The sequence below is a fragment of the Leopardus geoffroyi genome, chromosome D3 (assembly GCF_018350155.1).
Source record: "Leopardus geoffroyi isolate Oge1 chromosome D3, O.geoffroyi_Oge1_pat1.0, whole genome shotgun sequence".
In the NCBI taxonomy this organism is placed as follows: Eukaryota; Metazoa; Chordata; class Mammalia; order Carnivora; family Felidae; genus Leopardus; species Leopardus geoffroyi.
The window spans coordinates 55,458,313-55,471,734 of NC_059339.1; the positions used below are offsets into that span (position 1 = coordinate 55,458,313).

The following is a 13,422-nucleotide window of genomic DNA, read 5'->3' on the forward strand; positions in this document are numbered from 1 at the left end:
CCCGCTTCACGTGAGCTGGAGCCCGGCTCCAGACTCCACACTCTATTTCCCTCTCTCTCTCTCTCTCTCTGCACCTGGTGGGATTCTCTCTCCCTCCCTCTCTCTCTCTCTGCCTCACTCACTTGCATTCTATCAATAAATTAAATAAATAAATAAATAAGATTTTTTTTTTAATTTTTTTTTCAACGTTTATTTATTTTTGGGACAGAGAGAGACAGAGCATGAACAGGGGAGGGGCAGAGAGAGAGGGAGACACAGAATCGGAAACAGGTTCCAGGCTCTGAGCCATCAGCCCAGAGCCCGACGCGGGGCTCGAACTCACGGACCGCGAGATCGTGACCTGGCTGAAGTCGGACGCTTAACCGACTGCGCCACCCAGGTGCCCCAATAAATAAGTTTTTAAAGAAGCTGTTTATAGAATCTGTCACCCCACAAAAACTCCACATAAAAAAAAAAAAACAAGTTTCCATTCCCTTCAATATAATATCATGTTTGAAGGAACTACTGTTAAAATTTTTACATATATTATTTCTGAGCCTCAAAAAAAAAAAAAAAAATCCTTCACATAATACAAGTCCAATTTGTTACCTAATCTGGGATTTAGCCGGGGTGGCTCAGTTGGTTACGCATCCGACTTCCACTCAGGTCTTGATCTCACAGTCTGTGAGTTCGAGCCCAGGTAGGGCTCTGTGCTGACAGCTCAGAGCCTGGAGCCTGCTTTGGATCATGTGTCTCCCTAGCTCTCTGCCCCTCCCCACTCATGCTTTGTCTCTCTCTCTCTCTCTCTCTCTCTCTCTCTCTCTCAAAAACAAACAAAAAAACTTGACACAAATGCTTAGAGCAGCATTATTCACAGTAGAGAAAAAAATAAAAATAAGTAAGAACAAAACAAGTCTGGTTGACATCAAAACGGGAACCATTTTCTCTCTACTACCTCATCCTAGTCATCCACATCCTGTCTCTTCTTCCTGTTATAGTTTATCCCTTTTAAATACTTATGTAAGTATTTACATAGGTGCACCCATGCATATGCTCGAAGAAACTCGGGAGATTTTTGTTTGTTATACCATCACCACACCAGGGAAGACCTAAATCTCTGGATCTGAGTGAGAATCACCAGCTGGTAGGCATTAATCATCCTGTTGTAAAGCTGCACTGGCTCACTTTCACCACAAGGGTGCGCCGAAGTCGCAATTTACCAGGCTGGACATTAAGAGTTAATAGTTTCTCCAAAAGGTTAATTCCCTTTCAAGGAATAGATCTATTCACTGGGACATTATCGTTTAATACAAAAATTGTTAACGACAGGGCTTGTGACATTAGTTGATGATTAACTGGTTTCGGTGAGTTCTTATGTCTTTTTGACGATTTCCACTACCAAAAAGACAGCTTCTGAGTATAATGGATTTGCACTATTAATCTGCCCACCTGTGATAATTTTAACTACACCTATATGAGAAATAAATCAATTTTGATGAATGGCAGTACACTAGTATTCAGTTTCAGAATGGTTGTATAATAACTCTAATTGCCTTGCCATTGATTTTTTTTTTCCTTCTGAGATGTTTTACCCATCTGACTTATTAGGCTGAAAATTATTTTTAGTTTTCAACAATAGTATGGCTGCTCTAATATAAAAGTAGATCTAACATTATGTGTACCATGTTTAAATTTAATAGATGTTTTCAATACTTAGAAATCACCTGCCTAAAACTATATCTGTGTGTATGTGTGGAATATGTAGGTGTAAGTGTGTATCTGATAAAAATAAACCAATGTCTGGAAAAGTAAGTAGTGTTTATATCCTGCCTCAAAGATGACAGCATCATTTAAAAAAATTATGTTTATTTATTTTGAGAGAGAGAGAGAGAGAACAAGGGAGGGGGAGAGAGAGAATCTCAAGCAGGCCCCGCACTATCAGTGCAGAGCCTGATGCGGGGGCAGAACCCACGAACCATGAGATCATGACCTGAGCGGAAATCAAGAGTCCAACCCTTAGTTGACTGAGTCACCCAGACACCCCAAAGATGATAGCATTATTTAATGGAGCTATCAAGTTTTCTTATATTCAAGTTTTGCCTGAAAAGCAAATGAGAAGCACTTGTGTTAAAATATTTTTTTTACCCTATTCATAACCTACAAAGTTGCATAAATCTGGGGCTCTTTTCAAGGTCAACATGGACTCTGCAGTCCACAGTCTTTACAGCCATGGGATACACTGCTAATCTTATTTCATTATTCCCAGTGACAGTAACATCTTTATACTCTTTAGTTGGTATCAAAAAGGCAAGGGCTTCACAAAGACAAGGAGAATTTATTCCTTCGACAACTGAGTGCCTTCTTTGACACAGTGGTATGAGAAACAGATATGGTGCCCCCCTCATCAAGAACTGTGTGATTATTTCAACATCTACCTAGTCATAAAACGCAAAAACAAACAAACAAAAAAGGAACCTTATCCAAGTAGCATAAAATATCTATCATTGAAAATGTTTTGTACTCATAAACTCTCAAGGATAAACTAGTTATAATTTCATAATATCATCGTTGAATTCAATATTAGAGAATGTCTACAAAATTATTTGAAGCTGGAATAATTTTAAGGTTTTTTTCTATCTCTATTTGATATCCAGAACCGTTGTTTATGTAAGACGCTGTAGGAGTGCCTGGGTGGCTCAGTTGGTTAAGTGTCCAACTTCAGCTCAGGTCATGATCTCAAGGTTTGTGAGTTCAAGCCCCATGCTGGGCTCTGTGCTGATAGCTCAGAGCCTGGAACCTGCTTCGGATTCTGTGCCTCTCTCTCTCTCTCTCTCTCTGCCCCACCCCTGACTGCACTCTGTCTCTGCCTCTCAAAAATGAATAAACATTAAAAAAAATTTGTAAAGCCACTGTAGTTTATAATAATGAAATAAAAAATGTTCCCTGCATAAACAAGGCAGGAACCTATATTCATTTGCTATGTTACTTTGCTTTGAAATTTCTTTGCATTAAGTCAAAGAAGATGGCTTATCAGCATATTAACTTCTAGGTCCCAGAGAACATTTTCCTCAACACTTAGCTTCAGTAACACCCTACCCATGCACTTGAATCTGTGGCAGGGAAGGAGAGAATTGAAAATAGTAAAAGGGATTGAGAAGAGACAGAAGCATACACTTTTTTATTGTATTATAGTGAATCCTGATTGGATAGTACTTTTTACTAGAAAATCCGATTTAAGTTTCAGAGTTTTAAATCTAATACTTCCCATCAATTTTTAATTTTTTCCTTTCTCCAGATTTTTATCTAAATTCCAGTTAACATACAGTGTAATATCAGTTTTAGGTGTAGAATTTAGTGATTCATCACTTACATACAGCACCCAGTGCTCGTACAAGTGCCCTTTTTTCCGTTTTTTTTATTTTTAGAGAGAGAGAGTGCAAGTAGGGAGAGAGGCACCGAGGGAAAGACAGAGAGAAAGGGAATCCACGCTGTGAGCATGGAGCCTGGCAAGGGGCTGGATCCCACCATCCTGGGATCCTGACCTGTGCTGAAATCAAGAGTCGGAGGCTCAACTGACTGAACCACCCAGGCACCCCAACCTTTCTGACATATTTTTAAACACTGTTCTCACGTTCTAAAAACATTAAAATAAATGGTATCCTCTTTTTGGAAAATATTTTCAAATGAGGTTTGTAAAGGTTTCTCATCTTTGCCTTGATGACATGAGATCTCAACTTGTAAATATCATACATGTTTCAAAAGCTATATGTAAGTGTAATGCCACACTAAGGGCTCATACAAAAATCCAGCAGATCCTATGCTACGTGGGGTGCCAGATATCAAAACATTTATTTAGGGCAACACACATTCCCATCCCGTATACTTCTCTATGGTTGAGTTAAACCCAGCTAGATACGACAGAGGCAAATGTGTAAGATGATCACACAAAGTGTCGATGACTGCTAGAAGCCTGATTTACTCTCCAGCTTTTCTTGCTCAAGGATATTTGAAGGCTGTATAAAGATACAGGGGCCTGGGCGCCTGGGTGGCGCAGTCGGTTAGGCGTCCGACTTCAGCCAGGTCACGATCTCGCGGTCCGTGAGTTTGAGCCCCGCGTCGGGCTCTGGGCTGATGGCTCAGAGCCTGGAGCCTGTTTCTGATTCTGTGTCTCCCTCTCTCTCTGCCCCTCCCCCGTTCATGCTCTGTCTCTCTGTCCCAAAAATGAATAAACGTTGAAAAAAAAAATTTAAAAAAAAGATACAGGGGCCATGGTTTAACCCAAGTAAATTAAATCCTAACTAAAACTTGAGGCACTGTGATAGGGAAGGGAAAAATATTTGGAGAGCAAAGCCTCTCTGGCACTAATCACAGAAGTACATAGGTAGCCCCCTTTTTCAATAGTAAGATTGAGCAAATCCTATTAAACGCTGTCTCAGACTATAGGACCGTAAGACAGGTAACACTGATCTTCACATGATTATTCATGTTTACAATAAAGATACAGAAAAAACCATAAATAAGCAAAAGGGATATATAGCAAAGTCATCACGTTCTGAACAAGAATAAATGCAACTGGGGTATAGCCATATGTGTGGTACAGCAGCTTAAAATCCCATAATAACTAAGGAGTTGCTCATTTGTCACATGGTTCAGATTACTGCAAATTTTTTAACAAAAATGGAGTGCAGTGAAGTTTTGCTGACACTGATAATATTTTATGGACTTTCTCCTTTGATTACTATTTTAAATTCCTGGAAATATGAAGTCCAATGACTGCAGATCCTTTTCATTATTGCTCTTATCATCATTATGATTATTTATAGAAGAATTTTCTGGATCAGAGTGGAGCAGGAATATTTTAGCTCTATTCTATGCTTATCAGCCAATCTGCCTTTGTAACAGCAGGATACATTCCCTATATTTGAACATTTCTGGTGCAAACCAATTTACTCACTTTGGTTACTATCTCTTATGTCTCCAGCACAGCGACAGCCCCATACACACCATTAACACTGGAGTTATTCTTTGAGTTTGAAAAAACCTGAAATGTAGCCCCCTCATTTCGTATCTGAGTAAACTGTAGCCTAAGCCAAAAAGTAGTTAAATTAATTGTTTAGAACTCTTAAATTTTAGTGTAGTATTATTTTTTCACACCAGATTGGCTACAAATTTTTCTCATTAGTCTCATAAGTTGACAAGAATTCTAGAAAATTTTACATACATATCATCAGAAACTGGTGCAAGTTAAAATATCCTATTCAGAAGTGGAAACACCAAACCAATAGGTATTTATAAAAAGAAGAGAACAAAAATTATGCTAATTAAAGCTAAGGTTAAGTATTCTAGGTCTCACAGAATAAAGATGTACCTTTTTAATTCTCAGAGTAGGAATGCACAATACATTCTGCACGATACATTATTTTTCTATAGTACATCCCTACAAATGGATGTTCAATTCATATTGAAAACACATTCCTTAAAGAGAGCCAGTTTTAAAATTTTTCCAAAAAATTAATCTGAAAGTAATTTAACAAACTCAAACTTTGGAAAGAGCAAATAAAAAGAATGGAATTCTCATAAACTTCCATGAAGCAGGAGACCTCTTAAACATGGAAACCCTGGCCTGCTTTCATGCCTCCCTTCTGCCCAGTGAAACCTCAGATAAAACTTGCTCTGTGGACTTCCAGGGATGCTGATGTCTAGAATGTGACATAAAAGAATACATGAAAAGTTATTACTATTCCTATCTCCCAACACAGAGGCATCAGGGCGGGCAGAGGAGATTATATCCATAATTGTAACTAAGGCAATGACAGATCTATGGGAATCGTCCTGCTTATTCTTCTACCTGGAACATGAGTTGTGATTGGATAAAGGACAAATAATATTATTCCAAACTTTACCATGTACCAAGCACTTTACACATATGAACTGATTTATTTCGCCACACCATGCATATTGTTATCACCCTTGAAACAGGAGGAGGAAAAAAAAGTAAATAATTTGCCAAAACTGATACAGATAGGAAGTGCTAGATTTGAAATCTGAAACTGAGTTTGTCTGGCTTCTAGCCTATTTTTTTTTTTAGCTACAGCATATGTTCTCCACTCTGAATTAAATGAATGTAATTATTGGCAGCTATGTATGTGAATAATACATGTAGGTTTACTGTATCACACCACAAGTTGTGCGTGTGTGCGTGTGTGTGTGTGTGTGTGTACACATTTATATGCAGACTGTTCTCTCTATTGAAAACACCAACTTTTCCCCTTAGTTCCCAGATTTCTACCAGTTCCTCCTATTTTACATGTAGAAGAAAGAGTTTGAAATTTAACCCTTTAATTGGACCCTAACTTAAGAAATATTACTCGAAGGGCAGCTGTGCTTAGCCTGTGATAAAACACAAGTGACAAAAGATAACTGAAGAAGAGTGACATATTTCCAAAGGTAAAGTGTGGGCAAAAGTTGGGAAGAACTAAGTACTAGAAGACTAGACATCTCACAATTATTTCTTATAATGTTACGTCATTAATTTTGGAGTAAACTTCCAAATTACTAAGCACACTTAACATTCAATTTTCAGTACAAAGATTTATCTTCAATTCAAATGTAAGTGATATTTGAATGAGCCATTCCTCCTCTCCATTCTGTTCACACAGATAATCAAGAGTTGACTATAGTCAAATATAAGGAAGGAAATACATTTAATGCAGCAGTAATAGTTCATATATATGCAAGGAAAAATGCAGAAAAAAAGCAAAGACCTAAAAGACACTAGAATTCCCCAATGACTCAACAAAATAATTATGATAGCCTTTACATATTCCTAAAATGTGTCATTTTATGTGGATTTTTAAAAAGAGCTCATGAGTAGGACACATACCCTCCAATTTTATCTATAATCAGGTCAGATTGCAATAATAGTTAAGTTGTATAATGCCTAGATATTTCAAGGAATGACAATACCGCAGATAGATAAAAACAAATAGCATTCAAAAGTTAATCCAATATTAAAGGACCACCATTTCCTGCAGAGTGAAAACATAGAAAGATTTGCAAAAAAGGCAAAGTAAATAAAATGATCACTAAATCTATTGATAATATTATTAAAACAATATGAAACGCTTTAATGATTAGTTGTATAAGTATGATTTCTTGGCCATGTAGCAAAAGGGAGAAAAAAGGTCAATAAACATAATCATGCATGCGCTATGACTAATGTGTTAGAAGTAGAAAAAAATCTTAAACTTAATGGGAACCATTGTAATTGCAATTGGTATCTAGCTAATTCTACCAATGACTAGCCAATTCTAGCATTAGTCTTGAGAATTAAACACTGACCCAACAGTGTAGGGCCCTAGTACCACTAAACCATTCCATTTCAAACTGCATTTAGTTTTATGCCCTGTTAGTTGAACATTTATATTAAATTTTAACATTAGACTTAATTTATTATAGAGTGATATGCACAGTTTTCTGGCATTGCAGTGGTTCTTTTTGTTCTATGATGTATTATTACTCTATAAAATGGAAATCTTTCCTAATTAGGATTCAATTAAGAGAAAGCAGGAGGTAAAAGATTATGCCAAAAAGAATCTTCATGATATTAGTGAAGGGTGAAAATATCTTAGATGTGGAAATTAAAAATAAACTTGGGAAAAGATCTTCAAATAGGATGTTCTCAAGAGGGAATGGATGATGTTTCAGTGCTACTTATATGTCCAAAGTTGGTATTTCCACCCCAAAATGCATACAATATCTTCATAATGTTAATGCAAAATAATACATGTTGGAAACATGTTTACCAATTTATTGGAAGTGTCTAGCAAGAATCATGGCAAGGGATCACATTCCCTATATTTCATCTAAGAAAACGGTGAGAGTTGGGTCTACATCATGTTTCCGTTTCAATTAAAGGTGTCTAATAAATACACGTCAAAGATTAAATCATATTAAATTGCTTTTGGCACCTAAACAGATTTGGCTGCCACACTACTACTGACAATGAAGCCACTTTTTTGTTGACACGTTTGTTTCCATTTCACAACTGAACTTATGCATTCCTACCATACGAAGTTCTATCAAGTTCAGGTAGCTATTTCATGAAAATGCATTATCTTAAGGGTACACAGTTAGTGATATTAGTAGATCGATGTATATTTTTTCCTGTTAATATCCAATATCCAAAGATAAAACCCTGGCTTAGGAGACAAGCAAAATGAGTATGTTCAGTAATATTAGTCTACATAAAAATATTTTAAGAAGCTAGGCCATTGCCATTAGTCATGATAAGAATGTCTCCTAGGATATGTAAGTCAAAAGAAAGTTTATGTGGCAGAATTATGTAAGGAAACTTACAATAGTGCCTGCCCACAAACCATGCAATTTGGAAACAGCCAAGAAACAAAACCATAGAGAAGGAGAGATAAATACAACATGTATTAGGGGTTATTATGCAACTACAAAGATTCAATATGACCCTGGAAATATAGCAAAAAATAGTTATGGAAAAGAAGCTATTTCTTATGCTCAGTAGCTAATTTTCAAACATATGTACCTGTATTTGAAACTTTGAGCATTTCACACATTTTTCTGTATCTGAAAAAAAAATGGATCCAGACTGATATTGTGTATCAATATAGCTGAAAACAGTCAATAAAAAGGTAGCCAAAAGCAAAGTTCAATAAGAATTCTAAAAAAGGATATTATTTTTGATTGCTGATAAAACACTTCTGATGTATACTTTGCTCATATTGGAAAAGAATAATTTACTGTTCAATTTTCCCAGAAAGGATGAAATATCTATAAGATGATTTCATAAAATGTTTGATTAAATAAAAGCTAGATTAAAATGTCTAGGTCAAACTGTATATATAATTAGAAACTTCAGAAATAATATATAACTCCATTTTGAAAATATTTCAATATCTAACAATTAATTAAATCTATTTTCCACATAATTTACGATATACATAATTGTCTATTTTCATTTTAAAATGTTCAAGGGCATTGGATCTATGAAAACAACACATATATTTTAATCCTCTACTCTGGAAAATTTAGAAATACATACTCTTCAGGACAAATGTATTTAATATAAGGTGACACAAGAAAAGTACATCAAATTTTCTTATCCATGTGAATATAAGTATTAAATGGAAATACTTATAATACACAATATGATTTGAAAGGAAGGAATGTTAAGACTATAGTGGTAGTACAAAAGTTCATATGACCCAGTCCATATATCATATATTTATGATCTGAATATATATTATGTATTGAATATGTAACAGAAATATATCTTTCCATTTGTGGGCATTTGACTGGGACTACCACATTTTATGTATATTTAAAGAAAACAAAATGAGAGTGCTAGAGACAGATTTAAATTATATGCAACAGACTTAGTGCATATACGACCAAAACAGAATCAGTAATAATAATAGTTTACATGTTGGGTGTGACCATGGTATGGTCTAATTTATATTAAAGATAGACTATTTATAAATATTTAAACCATTTTCAACAAACATACATAATATCAAATTCCAAAACGCATGCCTTTCTACTTTCTTTTTTTTTTTTTTTTTTAACTTACTGCTTTGTAAGTTCTCTTTTGTCCAGCATGTTTCCGAATTTGTTCTCCATTTGGCCCTGTTTCCACATGCATCGAATAGATAATGTCAAAGAAATCTTCAACCACAGCTACCCGCCGCAAAGACAGCTTCTCATCTACCCCTACACCATCCTGGAAACAAAACCAAAAAATAAATAAATAAATAAATAAATAAATAAATAAACAAACAAAAGACACGAAATTAATAAAGAAATATATATTCACCACAAAGAGGTAATTAAACAAAAACATTTTGATAAACTGAGCCAAATCATCTGATAGGAAACTTTAAAAACTTGTGAGTGAATATTGCATAATTTCACACATTTACATATAGAACTTTAAGAAATATGAAAAAAGATATTTGGCATAGTGATCATGCTTACCCATAAATAACATCTTTTAAGTTTTATAATGACTTATTTGTTGCCATCAGCATAACATTCGTAAATTATTCTAAAACATATTTTAAGGCTTAGTAATTTTTACTCCAATAATTTCATTCTAAATATCGATTCATTCATCCAATCAACTTTATTGAGTTGCTGGGTACTGGAAGCTGTTATTAGAGAAATAAAAGAAATAATATGGAATCCCTAACCTTAAACACCATATAATTTAAGATTAGACTAAGGGGCAATAAGTGTTCAAGTTAAAAATGGAAGCTCTAGAGATAGTCTAGGTGTGAACTTCGGACCCTCCACTCAGAAACTGTATGTTTTGTGCAAATCACTGAAATTCCCCTAAATCTCACTCTTCTCAAATTTCAGTTTTCTCAATTGGAAAACAGAGGTAACAGAGGCCGCTTCACAGAATCGTAATCAAATGAAATAACATAGGAAAAGGATGTGACCCAATGGGTTGGCATATAGTGAACACTTGACAAATAGCAGCTCTTGTCATTTTAATGATTGGGATAAAAATGTAAACAACATACTATAGGAGTTGAAAGAATAAAGGTATCACCTCCGGCTGAGGTAGCTTCTTGGAAGAAACAGAATTTGATGTGAGTGGGAATCCATACAGGGTAAAAGCCATGGTGGTACAAAGTGTAGCAAAAAGCTCCCATAAATGATGAGAAGTAAGAAATTCATAAGAAAAGAATAAGAAATTAGGAATTAGACAAGAAAGACATTTAATCTTATATGAAAGCATTTCCTATTTGCAAACACAGACATGCACACACGTGCATACACACACAAGGTTCTTATGTGGACCCCGAGGCATAATCTGAAATACCATGATGTAGGCATTAATGTTGGTATACAGCATAAGTGAGTGATTAATCTGAGTTAAATTATTATGCAATGAGTCAAATGGCATATTTAAATAACTATACGTATATATTTAAATAACTACATATATATTAAAATACATATATATTCAAATATATGTGGATTGTGTATTTCACCTCTGTTAAATTTGAAGCACTCCTCCACAGTTACCTAGAATGCAGGTGATTCCTCATTAGGTTTATATCTTTCTCACTTCTCTCCTTTAACATCTTAAGCCATCTTTTCTTCTATACTGGGTCTCATGGATAATCCCTTAATGTCTTGTGATACAAGACCAGCATATGTAGTGAAAGTACAGAGAAACTGCATGAAGCATGGCCGTAACTACCCCAAAAAACTGAGGTAGCTTAGAGTACAGTGCCTGGGAAGCACCATTTCAGATGCCCATCCCCCAATCACTCCAACCTACACCCACTCCTCAGAGAACATCCACTGTTCCTAGGCTAGATATCCAAATTTTAGCTCTTCCCACCAGCAAAAACACACATAAAATTTTGTCTTTTCTCCAACTCATAAAACTTACAGTTTCCTCTTGTTTCCTTTGCTGGATAATCAGAAACATAGTGACTGTATACAGTTAATAAAATATGAGCGACGTAGGAATCACAGCCCACTTATTCGCTCCTCCAACAATTATCCCAGAAAGACCAAATACATCGCCAAGCCTTCTACTAGGCACTAAAATTACCAATGTGTATGAGACAGATGATCAAGGTCTTTGTGGAGTTCACAGTCTAGTACAGAAAAAAAATATCAAACAAATAATTGTTAGAGGTGTATACTGATTTCCTGTGACTTTGGTAATAAATTAGTACACAAATAGGAGGCTTAAAACAAGAGAATTTATTTCCTCATAGGCCTGGAGGCCAGACGTCCAAATTCAAAGATGGTGGCAAAGTTGCACCCCCTCGGGCAGCTCTACAGGAGAATCCATTCTTGGTCTCTTCCAGTCTTGTGGCTGCTAGCATTCCATGCCTTGAGGCCCTGTCACATTGCCTTCTTCTTTTTGATGTGTCTCTCCTTCGTGTGTCTCTTTCTCTTAATGACTCATTTTTTCTGAAGGCATTTAGGTCTAACCAGATAATCCAGGGTAACGTCTTCACTCGCTATCCTTAACTTAATTGCATCTATGAAGACTCTTTTTCTAAACAAGGGAACATTTACAAATTTCAGGGATTAAGACTTGAAATCTTTAGGGAGCTATCATATAACTACAGGTTGTATGAATTAGAGTACAAAAGGTATGAATTGGGCTATGGGAACATATATAGGAAATGCTTCACCATCAGTGGTTAACAGTTAATATACGTTCAAGAAATCAGTGTTAGTCAAGATAATATTGAAATCACATGCATTGGGGAAGGGAAATCACCTATTATCCTTCTGTCATATGGATCTGCTTGCAATTGTGATGAAGTTCAATTTACATCCACACTCATTAAAACTCAAAAATGCCATAACCAAGTAGGATAATCTCAGGTACACAAGGTTGGTTTAACATATAAAAATTAATTAAAGTTTATACATTTATTCTGAGAGTGTGTGCATGTGGGAGCTGGGGAGGGGCAGAGAAAGAGGGAGAGAGAGTGAATCCCAAGCAGGCTCTGTGCTGTCAGCACAGAGTCCAACACAGGGCTCCATCTCATGAACTGCGAGATCATGACCTGAGCCGAGATCATGATCTGAGCCTAAATCAACATTCAGATGTTTAACTGACTGAGCCATCCAGGTGCCCCCCAAATTAATTAATGTAATATACCATATTAAAGAATAACGGACAATGGGCGCCTGGGTGGCTTGGTCGGTTAAGCGTCCGACTTCAGCTCAGGTCATGATCTCACGGTCCGTGAGTTTGAGCCCCGTGTTGGGCTCTGTGCTGACAGCTCAGAGCCTGGAGCCTGCTTCAGATTCTGTGTCTCCCTCTCTCTCTGCTCCTCCCCTGTTCATGCTCTGTCTCTCTCCGTCTCAAAAATGAATAAACGTTAAAAAAAAAAAAAAAGAAGAATGGACAAAAAGCATACGATCACTTCAATAGATGCAGAAAAAGCATTTGACAAAAACCAATATACTTTCCTGAGAAAAACTCTTAATAAACTAGAAAGAAATTTTCTCATGATAAAGGGCATCTATAAAAACCCCATGACCAATATTTAATAATGAAAGATTGAATGCTCTCCCACTATGAATAGGGGCAAAACAAGAATGTCTGCTCTAGCCACTGCTATTTAATATTTTACTGGAGGTACAATTAGGCAAAAGAAAGAAAAAGGAAAAGGAAAAGAAAAAGGAAAAGGAGAAGGAGAAGGAGAAGGAGAAGGAGAAGGAGAAGGAAAAGAAAAAAAGAAAAAGAAAAAGAAAAAGGAAAAGGAAAAGGAAAAGGAAAAGGAAAAGGGAAAGGGAAAGGGAAAGGGAAAGGGAAAGAGAAAGAGAAAGAGAAAGAGAAAGAGAAAGAGAAAGAGAAAGAGAAAGAGAAATAAAAAGGAAAAGGAAAGGAGGAAGGAAGGAAGGAGGGAAAGAAGGAAAGAAAGA

At 36.0% G+C, this 13,422-nt stretch overlaps 1 protein-coding gene across 6 annotated transcripts in view; it reads right to left on the minus strand.

Moving 5' to 3' along the window:
• Positions 1-13,422, minus strand: part of NOL4 (nucleolar protein 4) — a 426,742-nt gene that overhangs the window by 315,954 nt on the left and 97,366 nt on the right. For 4 of the 6 annotated variants that reach the window (XR_006707305.1, XM_045457200.1, XM_045457199.1 and 1 more), the window contains exon 2: positions 9,581-9,730. Coding sequence is in view for 4 of the 6 variants with exons in the window: in XM_045457200.1 (XP_045313156.1) it covers positions 9,581-9,730 (150 nt within the window). In the remaining 2 variants the exon portion in view is untranslated. Of the gene's footprint in view, positions 1-8,536; positions 8,600-9,580; positions 9,731-13,422 lie in introns of those variants that run through there. The other 2 variants (XM_045457208.1, XM_045457202.1) reach the window with 2 other exon arrangements.